Here is a 12,654-nt window from a genome sequence, read left to right on the forward strand (position 1 = left end):
ATAGTTAATCGACCAAAATAAACGTAAAGAGCACTATAACGGTGATTCAAATTTGGTGGAACGTAGCTCGCGTCTGTCGAAATTATAGTTGAGACATTGTACGATGTTATATAATAAAGATTCTACCAGATTCCTCCATGACCGCTGTTGATATTTTCACGCAGATTTGTAAAATATTATGTAAAAAGTCGCATTGTCTAAGGTTGCAGTGGCCCAGTAAATATCGTCGTTTTGTCCTCAAACGTAAATACATTCGACGTGTCCCCAATATGATTGCTGTATACTAGTAGTGGGGTAAGCGAATCGTTGATTGGCCAGTTTCAACAGAGGGAGCCTACCAGGTCCGGATCGATGTTGCTAAAAGCTGCAGCAAATGGGGGAATATCAGTCGCTAGTACCACCTCGATCTGACTAGAGACGACCGTTTTCACTTCACAATTTTACTTCGTTTTCACTTTGACTTTTAAACACTTTCGTATAACTTCAGTTACAGAACCGGATTAGGCGGATTTGCACGCAACATACAGTGAACAAAACATCAACAAACGCAGAGATTAGAATCAGACAATAGAGAGTCGACAGTTATATTCGAAGGTCTTTGGTGGATAAAATTAATCTGGTAAACCGGTTGTACGAGAACTGATTCTGCAGAGGCAACTCCACAGATTGTCCGTGTGAAACCACGTTGTCGTGGGCGGTAAAGGGAGAGAAAAGGAGCTAAAAAGGGTAAGGAATTCCTTACATATAAATATACATAACCAAAGCAGAGTTGAAGTGGTGGCGAGAAGGGAAAACCAGTGTGCTGGAAAACGGTGAGGCAGCACCGTGATTATGTAAACTACTAGCATATACTTGTGGCAGCGCGTGCGCAGAGTCGGACAACGTCTGTATCGACAATATTTATAAAGGTACATCGTAACGTGATAGATAGATCGTCGACGATCAAACAATCAAGTGAATCGAGGGTAAAAGAAGATTTAACCAAAGAAGAGGACAAAATCGGAGAACTGGGCTTTTCTTCGAGCATAGGCAAAGAAGCACGCAAACTGGCTCCAGAGGTGAGGATCAAGCAAATTGGAACGAGGGAGGACCTGTTGTCCATAATACGGCACACAATTAGCGATCATTTTTCGGAAGAACTCTAGCCGAAGATTGAGCAGCAAAACGGGTAAAAAGGAGACTAGCAATAGATCACTGTTTCCGAGTATTTTATACAAATAGAGGGCTCTTGTTTGCTGGATATTTCAAGCAAAAGCGTTACCAGGATCACTTTCATTCTCTTCCTGTAATTATCGACTTCTCGACTGGTCTACCTGTTGACTTGTGTTTTCCTTGGAAGGGAAGGGAAACCAAAGATCCCAATTTGAATAGTTCATCGTCGGGTTATGCCCTGGGTTACCGCCTGTCTCGACCTGTTGGCGGCACCGATTCTGGGTTACTGTCTGGCCGTGAGGAAACTTGCACTGCAAGCCGGCTTTTTCCAAGAAGAAACGAACAAATCGATCGTAACACAAGCGGTGAACGCTATCAATACGTCGACTATACAAAAGGAGACTGCGCCGTGCGCTGATACGATGGCACCAAGCGTCGAAGAACAGCGCCAAGGTAAATCGATTAAATGGAACACTAGTAATATGAGTTTCATCTAATTGATATTATTTACTCGTACAATCACACCATGTTCGATATATTCGATAGGTAACGATGTTATTGAATAGCAATTCAATCGGTAATCAGGTTGCGAAACATTCGATGGGAAACGTTATTTATTTCTTATCTATCGAAAACGAAAGCATCGGATTACTGTGCGTTATGCAATGCAACAGTCGTCATAAAAAATTGCATGGAAATGCAATATGCAAACGAAATTAAAAAATGCCACCTGCGGAAATACCGGATGAAATAATGGCTTTTTTCATCGTTTGTTTTTCTCATTGAAACGCATTACGCTTTTTCGCTCGTTCTCTTTGAATTTCTCGATTCGTGTCAGCTAGATCTTTAGCTATTACACCGAAATTACCACGAAACCAGGCCACGGTTTCACGAATCTGTGATCTCCACTTGTAATAGGAGTGGTGACTATAAATAAAACACGATTTAAATAGATATCAGTGTCGTATGTTCGAAACGCGTGCGACGAATGAAAATTCAGCATGTAACAAATAACTTAAAATTGATAAACTTGTTGTTTTCATTCAGAGCACGGTGGTTTCTTATCAAAAGTTTCGTTTCTTTTTTCTATATCTCAGTAACTAAACGATCGGACCAGGTCCCACGAGTATCTCATCTTATCAAACTCAAGTGCTTTCGAATTTTATAAAGCTTCAATAATTTAAGCTCCTCTCTATCGTAAAATTCTGACAAGAGTTTTCGAGTACGATGAGTTCCAGAAATTATTTTGTTTTATCTAGTTCAAGTAGCTGTCAGTTCAATTTTTCTTTTTCCTTTTTTTTTTTTTTAACGAAATTCTTTGGCAAATTTGGTGAAATGCGATGTAGTGGTAGCTGACGTTACAGCGCATGTTCCAATGCAACAAAATGGTTTCCTCCACAAGACCGATTATTGATTTTCTGCCACTGAGCTTGTTCTTATCCTGCGCATGACAGCATATGGAAATGACCGTGATGAATCTTCGCGAAGACGTAACGCAATTTTCATAATTAATTACTGTATTCTGACGTTACAAATTTCATTGCCATTTGTTCATAGATAAATAAATATTATCGACACGATATTCCATGGAATAATTTAGTATTCACGCATACGTTGGTAGCCGTAGCGTGGCGAGAGTACATGCGTTGTTACAATTCAACGCCTGAATAATAAATCGAGTGACGACACGTTTCAGGTTAAAATACCAACTGTTAAAGCTGGTTTCATGGGGATTCTCGATAGGTGATAGTACATCGTTCGGTATACGCTAATGATCGGTATTGATCGTGTATGGCGTGCAACAGTTTGGTAAATACGACACTCGAAGCTGCACTTTGAATTATAAAACAATATACATACATCGGTATATAATCCGATTGTTTGGGTTGAAAAACTTCCGTTTTCAATACGTTTTATTTTTCAAAGCGAAACGTGCGATTCGTTTGTATAATCTATAAACGTGCATCGAAGCTCTTTTATCCACGGATCAAGGGGTCTAATTCGTAATTATTTTGTTGACACGCGTTAAGTCGAGAAAAACAGACACGCAAATAAAAATGAAGACAGATATCGCGAATGACGAAATCGTTTCGTGGCGTACGTGCTTTTGCTTATGGTAAAAAATCTACTCAGAGATTCGTTAAATTAGTCCAAATGTAATGACCTTTATCGCTTTTCGACCTTCGATTATTAGGCACAAGGACATGCCGATTCGAAACAACACGCGATAACGCATATTTCTATCGCCATGTCGAATTTCGTGAACCTCAGACAATTCGATAATTCTTACTCCATTTCAATTTTCTATATTGTAAACAACGAGTTAATTATAACGTTACAGACAGGTCGTCGTACGTATTTTCGTACTTGAACTTTAATCCTGTTTTGTACTTTCATTCTATACACCGCAATATATTGCGTACGATTACATATCGATTACGAACGACTACACGATATATTACATAAATTATCGCATGACATATAGAGTTTTAGAAAATATAGCAATCAAATACGTAGATCACGGATATTTATACGGTTCTGAGAAATATAGAAAAATCCAAATAATTACACAATCATATAAAACGTATATAAAAATATGAAGATGTTTGAAAAGTTCGCAACATTTCCGAGAATTGATAAGCTCTGTAATCGATTGCGATAAAATTTGAAGGGGTTAATTTATACCTTTTAGAGATTTCATAAATTTAATTTATATGAAGCAGTATTGTATTTTATATTCGATAGAATGTCAATTCTACGAAAATACATTTTATTTGAATTTCACTGCGAACTTTTCAAATATATGAACTATAAAATTACTACATTTAGCGAGTGAAACAAATATTTCTCACAAATATTTCGCATGAATATCCGTATTCCAAAAATGAGAATAGAATAAGTCAGAATGTCGACAAAAAAAAACAAAGTTTGTTGTTGAGATTAATACCGCGAAAGAAGCGGCAGTCGCAAAAGTGTAGTCAAAAGCTCTCGTGCATGAAGAGAGAATTCTAAATATAAAGTTCACCAACTCTCGGATTTTAACGTGGAACCCAACAGGAAGGCATCAGTACTCAGTTGAAATTCGCACTCTGAAGCTCGCGAGTTCGTCTAGCCGGTTGTGTCATTGAAACGCATTTTTTATTATTGATTCGTCATTAGTTGATTGTCGAACAGTGTTGTTAACGGTACATTGTAAAGAACATGTGTGTGATCGGTAAGGATTATTCTTCCATCGATCAATAGTGAAAACGATTTTAATCTCAACGTACGGGTAAAAAGCAGAATGCTCATGCAAATTGTTTCAACCGTTCGCGGAGAGACGCGATCGCTGGATAACGCGTCAACGAGAGTCGTAAATTCTCGTTACGATTAAACAATCGACGCCACGAACTGATTGATCCCCTATTTCTATTACGAGAATAGAGGTGGTTAGGTTTGAGTGTATATGTAACAACTATACTGGGTTGGTTGATAAAAGATTAATAAAAATAACGAAACAACAAGTTCAGTCAAAGATCAACAATTAAAAACGGAAAAGATAACAGTCAAGGTTTGTTTAGCGGTTTGCTTATAACGAGACCTATCGCACTTCGCAGCTTGAGACAGATGTTATGTGTTAGATTCGATTCAATGTGTAACGTTCGACGTGTTACAAGGAACTAGCCGACTTTAGATGATTTCTTTGTCTCATTTTTAAGACGACCCCCACTCTACTTAGGTCACGCCACCGTTCGCGCCTATGATCACGTATGTCTATTCTTGCGTGGAAAACGTAACGGACGAAATTCGACGTTTCGAAAACTCGCTGCTTGGCGACAGCTATGCGCTCGTCGATACATTGTATATGATCCGGCGATCAGATAAAGCGATCTGACTGCGACATTGTAGGGCCGCGAGCGACGGTTAGAAAATACAGCCTGTGGTAAGCCTCGTGGCGTAACATCCTCCCCCCGTTGAGAGGGTACCGATCAAATGATATGGTGTGGAGTCAGGTGCGTCGCTGGCGGATCTCCTTCGCTCCGTGTGGGTGGTCGGACTCGTTTGGATCTGGGTGAATGGGTAAGGGGACCAGTCTTTTGACGCCACGATCCAGGGTAGTTGTTGCCGTCTGCACGGTAGCGGTCCGTATGATTCCGTCGACTCCTCCTGGATAGGCCTTGATCACGCGGCCCAAAGGCCATTGCATGGATGGTACGTTATCCTCCCTGAGGACTACCACGGTGCCTTCTCGGATGTTGTGACTGCCCTTGCTCCATTTGTTTCGGATGTTCGGCTCGTTCAGGTACTCTCGATGCCAGCGGCGCCAGAAATGTTGCTTGACCCTTTGAATGTGTTGCCAGCTGGAGAGACGATTGGATGGAGTGCCCTGGAAATCTCGTTCTCGAAAGCTTGTTAATGCATCTCCGATGAGGAAGTGACCGGGAGTAAGGACAAGAAGATCGTTTGGGTCAGATGATATTGGAGTCAGAGGACGGGAGTTGTGGATAGACTCGATTTGAATGATGAGTGGGTTAAAGTTTCCAAATTGGCTATCGTGCCATCCGGGAATCCGTCTCTCCATGTGTGTTTCCAGACGGGCGGCTATGATCCTTTCAAAGAGTTTGCCCACCTCGTCGAGAAGACACACCGGTCTGTATGCCGATGGCGCGTCCGGCGGTCGGCCCTCCTTCCGTAGCAACACGAGTTTCGCCGTACGCCACGCCCGAGGATAGGCGCCCTCCTTCAGACATCTGGAGAACAGATGCCGCAGACGGGGAGCCAAGATTTCGATCGACTCCGTCCAGACTCGGCCCGGGATCCCATCCGGACCCGGCGCCACGTCGCGGGATGCCATCTTCTTCGCGGCTTCGAGCAACTCTTCCTCCGTTACTCGAAGTTCCTCGTTCCAATCCGTCAGCCGTCCCGTCGATGATGGTGGGGGCTGGCGCGGACGTATCGTTGTTATCCCGCCGTGGGAACAAAGTCCCGATCACGTTGTCCAGTAACGCCGGATCCATGTTTTCGGTCAGCGGGGGGGGGGCCGAAGGTCGTAGTTTCTTCGTAACGACGCGAGAGGACCTCCCCCACGGATCTGAATCGACCAATTCGATCAGTCGATCCCAACACCGAGCCTTGGCTAGTTTGATCTCTCGCTGGAGAGCACGTCTCGTCTCTCTGTAGTCCTCGTAGCAGCGAGAGATCTCCTCTTCGTCGCGTGTCCGTCTGCGGCGACGCGCCCTCAGGAATCTTCTCCGGGCCTGGACGCAAGCCGCCCGCATATCGGCTATTTCCGGTGTCCACCAATACACGGAACGGTCGCTTCTGTCTCCTGGGACGGAGCGCGGCATGGAGGCGTCGCATGCCGCTCTCATGTATCCGTGGAGTTCGTCCGCCTCCTCGTCGATGCCACCCAGTGCGTTGGTGGTGGTAGGGGGGTTGAGGTGTTGTTGTCCCCCCGCGTGTCCCAGCTCCAGGCAGAGACAGTGACCGCCGCCCGCAGCATGTCCTTGTCCCTCTCCTTCAAACGCCACCTAGGTGTGGATGGTGGTGGTCGTCGGGACCGGTTCTCCTCTTGCTGTCGTCGGACATCGCGGTCGCGCGTGGCGGCCTCCGTCTTCATTTCCATCATTATATAGAGGTGGTCCGACAAGGTCTCCATTCTGTCGGCCACTCTCCATCCATGGATCTTCCGGTAGAGCTCGGCGGTAGCCCAGGTAGTGTCGACGATGGACGAACCCCTCCACGCGACGCAGGTACTAGTTGCGCCTCTGTTCACCAGAACTAGTCCGAGAGTCGCGGCCCAGTCCGTCAGCATTCTACCTCGGGAATCCGTCTTGGTGTCCCCCCATTGCGACGAGCGCGCGTTGAAGTCACCAAGGACGAGCACCTGACGGGGCAGACATCTGCGAACGCAGTCGCCGATTTCGTTCAGGAAATCCCCGAACGCGGCCACTCCGCTGTTGGGCGAGATGTAGATGCCCACTATCGCGATCCTGTTCCACTCGACGGCGACGAAGCCGTTACCGCGATCCAACAGGGCGCCGGGCGGACTCAACGCCGTCGACCATGTTATAGCCGTCAATCCGTTCGAATCCCTGATCCAGTTGGGGGCGTCGGGGACGCGGTATGGTTTGGCCACCACAGCGAGTGCGACCCGATTCTCCCGGATGGTCTGGAGAAGCAGGTCTTGCGCCCGTCTGGCTCTTCCTACATTGCATTGGAGCAAGCGATTGTATTACTCCGCCAACTCCATGGCCTCCTCCCGGCCACTCGTCACTGCTGAAGGTGATGCTGCCCTGTTGACGCTTCCGCCTTGGTTCTCGTTGCCGCTGGCGATGGTAGCAGCAGCGGCGCCGGCGGCGGCGGCAGACTGTTGAGTAGGCCGTTTCCTCTTTCTTTTAGCTTTCGGGGGGTTGCATGCCACCCCGCCCATCCTGTGTCCCGATGGAGCTCCCAGCCGCTCGCATAGGGGACATTTCGGCGCGGAGGCGGGACATCCTCTGGCGCGGTGCCCGCTTCCTCCGCACCTATAGCAGAGATGGCTTCTATCCTCGGTGGACGTACAAGTCGCCCGTACGTGCCCCAACTCCAGGCACTTGAAACATTGCAAGGGCCTCTTCGGTATAGCAGAGACCCTCGCGATGGACCACCCCAAGACCACCTTGCCCGCCTGGGCTAGCTTGCGGGCACCGGCCGCCGGGCACTTGATCCATGCCGATCCGAGTCCTCCCCTGGAGACGCCGATCTCACCAATCTGGACATCCTCGCTGCCGCATCCCGCGGCCAAGGCTAGTGCTTGACGCAGCTCCTCCTTGTCCATCGAGATGTCCACGTTGGTGATTCTCAACTCCGCCTTAATCATGGGGGTTCCGACCTTTACCTTGGTTGGGTCCAGAACACCCGCCAGGCGCGTCGCCAAGATCGACGCCTTTTCCCTGTCCTTGTCCCCCGGGACTCTAATGACGATGGCGCCCGTCACCGCCTTCTTCATGGTGACGGCTTGCACGCCTATCTCACCGAGGGGGATGGCTCTCCTGGCCGTCGTAACGACGTCGGCGTACGACATGTTGGCTCCCTCGTTAAGCGTCAGAGTTACCGCGGATGTACGCGGTGCGCGAGGGAGCGTGACTGTCGGCGACGTCTTTCCTTTCCTCTTCGGCGTTTTAACGGAGCCACCGCTGCGCGATTTCAGCGCGCCTTCCATCCTATCCGCCCGCAGTTTTTGGACTGCCACAGATGGTCGGGTCTTCTCATCTCTTCTCGGGGCATCCATCTTCCTTTCGGCGGTGTTCGTCTCTTTCCGCCCCTTCTTACTTTTTCTCCCTACCACCACGCTCCACCCGCCGTCCTTCTGAGTCCTCGGGGGCGGCGGGGGGTTTGCGTGGGCGGGGGGACGAGTAGCAGAGTGTTCCGCGTTCCGTCGGGTTTCGGGAGTGCTTTGTTGCTGTTGCCGTTGTTGTTGCAACAGACTCCCGAATTGTCTCTCCATCATCTTCATTATGGAGGGACCCAACTCTTCCAGCTTTCCCTCGAGGGCGTCGAGTCGCGCTCCTTGAGTAGCAGCCTCGTTTCGGGGGCGGTCCGCGTCGGCACCGCTACATCGCGTGTATTCGAACGCGGACATAGACCTTCTTGCCAGCTCTCTCCTGAGGGCGGCGTTCTCCTCCTCTAGCGCGGACAGTCTCGCCTCCACCAGCCTCATCGCCGCGCTGTTGCCGCTGCTACCCGCTTGTTCTCTCCTTCGCGGGGCCTCGTTCTTCCATGCGGCCGTGATATAGCTCGCCGCTTCCTTCAGCGCTTTGATGTACGTGCCCGTGAGGTTGGACGATGTGGTCACCACCCTCATGATTTCGGACACGTGTCTCGTTAATTCCGCGCTGACGTCCGCGGCCGAGCTTGTCCTCACTCGAATCTCCAGATCTTTGGAGATTTCCGGGGTAGCTGATGTCGCCAGCTTCCTCTTCTTCCCCCTGGATGCGGTCGATGCCAGCGATGAGCGGGACGCGAACGAGGCTACCGATTCTTCGTCGTCCGACCTCGTTCGCGCGCGCGATCCTCCTGCCGTAGATGTTGTGGCTTCGTCTACCGGGGCCGGCGCGAGAAAGACACTGCCCGACCGGCTCCTGCTTCTCGTCCTCGGAGTTCTCGGAGGTTCCATATCTTCCTCCGAGTATACGCTCCTAGCCTCGCCAGGCGTGATAACACGTTCGGGGGCCTGGCGGTCCACCCCCGAGCGGCCGTGGTCGTGTGGTGACGACGTAGTGGGGCCCACTTGACTACCCCCGACTACGCCGGTACTGGGGACTCCGTCCCCTGTACTGTACGTGTTTTCCTTTTTCTTTGTGCCTTCCATGTTAATGATTCTGTTTTTCGCCGGGTCGTCATCGGGAATCCGTCCTGGTGCCACTCACTCTTTCGCACCCTGCCCCGGAAAGGTCCGGTACAGGGTGACAGGGAGCCCCACGAGAAGGTGAGGTGAGTGGTCTTGACAGGCATGGGTCCACCAACTTCTCCGAAGTTCCCCGCACCGGATCGGCGAACTGACGGGTACCAGAGGCACCGACCAGCCGCCATCCGACTATAGAGGAACATCAGATCCATCGGGGTTTCCCGGGGCGTGGTCCTACGCCCCGAGAACCCATGCCCGCCTCATGCTCCCTAAGAGCTCGTTACCTGCGACACGTCTGAGATATCGTTTGAAGGACTTCACCGCAGCCTCCCACAACCCGCTAAAGTGAGGTGAGTTGGGAGGAATGAAGTGCCATTCGATCCGTCGATCGGCTAAAAAGGACTGAACTTTTACATTATGATCGTCGGACTGCAGGAGGTTTCGGAGCTCTCGTAATTCGTTGTTGGCGCCAACGAAGTTGGTACCGTTGTCAGAATAAATTGTTACACAGAATCCTCGGCGAGCGATGAATCTTCGCAGAGCAGCAATGAAGGCCTCGCTAGTGAGATCGGTGACCAGCTCGAGGTGGACTGCTTTAACTGCAAGACATACGAAGATTGCTACATATACCTTGATTTTGCGTCGGTTGCAATCCTTTCGTTTCTTGATGTAGAACGGTCCGCAATAATCAATTCCGACGTTGGTAAATGGACGAGATTCCGTTATCCGTGCAGCTGGAAGGTCGCCCATTACGTAATCCACTGGAGGTGGATTGGCTCGGCAGCAACGTACGCACTTCTTCAGCGTGCTCCAAACTTGACTACGGCCGTCGATAGGCCAATAAGGTCTCCTTAAGGCATATAAGGTAGCTTGAGTTCCGGAGTGGAGATTTAGGAGGTGTTCATGCTCGATAATGAGTGCTGTAACTGAGGATTTGGGTAGAATGATTGGGTGTTTCCGAGTAAAGGGCATTGGTGAGTGACTGAGTCGGCCTCCGACTCGCAATATCTCGTCCTTGTCCAGAAATGGATTGAGTCGTTGCAGCTTCCCCTTCACTGCAGAATTTCGATCTGTTCGGAGAGTACGTATTTCATCTGGAAAATAGCAGAGCTGTAACAATTTGACCAATTTGTTATGCGCATTGGTTAAATCATGTGTGGTTAGAGGTCCCCCCGGATCCTGTTTTCGTCTCCATCGGAGGCAACGAGCGGCAATTCTTATCAGCTTGGGCCAAGAAGAAAATCTCTCCAGTAGACTGTGGTCAAGTGGAGTCACGGACAGACATGTTGCCTTCTTCTGCTCTGGTATTTCAGCTAATGGTACCGGGTTCCACGTCGGCCAGTATTTTTCAGGTTGTTGGAGCGTTTCCGGTCCATGTTGCCAAATGGTTGATCGCAGGAAGTCTTCGGGTGATTGGCCTCGAGATATGAGATCTGCAGTGTTATCGGTAGTGGGAATGTGGCGCCAATCGGAGGTGTGAGTCTTCTGTTGAATCTCTGTCACACGATTCGCGACGAAGGTTTTCAGCGTATGGGGTGATGTATTAATCCAATGTAGAACGATTGTAGAATCAGTCCAGTAAACGGTCCGAGAAATGTTGCTTGGTAAGGCTTGAAGGACTGTAGTGGCCAATGATGTGAGAAGAAGTGCTCCACACAGTTCCAGCCTTGGAATGGTTTGTGATTTGAGTGGAGCCACCCTTGACCTTGCAGTGAGGAGTCGTGTCCAGACATGACCATCCGGAGTGATAGTGCGAAGGTAGACACATGCCCCATACGCCCTTTCGCTGGCGTCGCAGAATCCGTGTAATTCAATTTCCGTTGCGGTCTTGATTATAGTTTTACGTGGAAACTTCACGTTATTTAGCAAAGGTAGCTGTGAATAATATTTTCTCTTTTCTGTGTGTACGTCAGCCGGAAGAGACTCGTCCCAGTCAAGTTTTAAAGTCCAAAGTCGTCGGAGCAACATCTTAGCGCGAACGATCACTGGTGCCAGTAATCCAACAGGGTCGTAGATCTTGGCAATTTCGGAGCTGATTGTTCTCTTCGTAATTCGAGAGGCGGTAGGATTGATTTTGACGGAATATAGGATCGAATCGTCAAAGGAATTCCAAACAACACCCAGAGTTTTGAAAGTTTGCGATTCGCCTAGTCGCAGCTTATCGTTTATGTCCTGCTCGGAAAGTCCTCGTAGCAGTTCCCGGTCGTTCGCTGCCCATTTTCGAATGTTTAAGCTGGCTAGTTTAAGCAATTCTATGAGCTCCGTTCTCAGTGATTGTGCCTCGTCCTTTGTATCAGCTCCTGTGAGAACATCGTCGACGTAGAAGTCTCGCTGTAAGATCATCGCTGCTCGTGGGTATCGATGACCCTCGTCGTCTGCCAGTTATTTGAGGCACCGAATGGCTAGATGGGGGGCCGCTGACAGCCCGCATGTCACTGTGTTAAGTTGATATATGTCAACTTCTCCATCAGAGTTGCGCCACAAAATTTGTTGGAATTTCCGATCCTCTGGACGCACAAGAAATTGTCGATACATTTTTTCGACATCGCCTGTAATGACGTACTGATGAGAACGAAATCTTAAAAGGATAAGAAATATGTCGTCTTGTAGTTTCGGTCCGTATGAAGTACGTCGTTTAATGAAACTCCGGTGGTGGTTGGTGCAGATCCGTCAAACACAACTCGGAGTTTTGTAGTCCGGCTGGATTCTTTGATCACGCCGTGATGTGGCAGAAAATATCCGTCGTCCGTGCAGTGGTCCGTGGTAATCTTCGTCATATGTCCTAATTCCAAGTATTCTTCTATTACGGCGTGTTAGTCGGCTTCGAATTGTTTGTCTCGTTGGAATCGACGGCAGAGGGAAGTGAGTCGCTTCATTGCCATGGCTTTCGAGGATCCAAGCGGAGGAGTTGTTTCGTTGAATGGGAGAGCGACAACGTATCGCCCGTCGTTGATGCGTTGAACGTGATTTCGAAAGTGCTCCTCGCACTGTCGTTCCGTTTCCGAAATGTGTGCGGTGGGCGGTCCCTCGTCGATTTCCCAAAAACGGGCGAGATCCACCTGTAAAGCCGTCATGGAGGCGTGAAATGCGTATGCTAATGAGTGCGAGGTTGGGCTCCCCCCGATGACCCATCC

At 48.9% G+C, this 12,654-nt stretch overlaps 3 protein-coding genes across 4 annotated transcripts in view; all 3 read right to left on the reverse strand.

Moving 5' to 3' along the window:
- Positions 1-1,815, reverse strand: part of LOC126927110 (uncharacterized) — a 332,444-nt gene extending 330,629 nt beyond the window's left edge. The window contains exon 1 of one of the 2 annotated variants that reach the window (XM_050743444.1): positions 1,314-1,815. The gene's annotated coding sequence lies outside the window, so the exon portion shown is untranslated. The remainder of the gene's footprint in view (positions 1-1,313) is intronic. The other variant, XM_050743445.1, reaches the window with a different exon arrangement.
- The window catches only part of LOC126927117 (6-phosphofructo-2-kinase/fructose-2,6-bisphosphatase-like), a 179,804-nt gene that overhangs the window by 80,581 nt on the left and 86,569 nt on the right, over positions 1-12,654 (reverse strand). The gene's annotated exons all lie outside the window — the stretch shown is intronic.
- Positions 6,500-9,484, reverse strand: LOC126927161 (uncharacterized). The gene is made up of 2 exons (XM_050743475.1): positions 7,402-9,484; positions 6,500-7,338 (listed from the first exon to the last, which is right to left on the reverse strand). The coding sequence occupies exons 1-2, from the start codon at positions 9,482-9,484 to the stop codon at positions 6,500-6,502; spliced, it is 2,922 nt and encodes a 973-aa protein (XP_050599432.1).

This window comes from Bombus affinis, unplaced genomic scaffold (genome assembly GCF_024516045.1).
Source record: "Bombus affinis isolate iyBomAffi1 unplaced genomic scaffold, iyBomAffi1.2 ctg00000075.1, whole genome shotgun sequence".
Lineage (NCBI taxonomy): Eukaryota > Metazoa > Arthropoda > Insecta > Hymenoptera > Apidae > Bombus > Bombus affinis.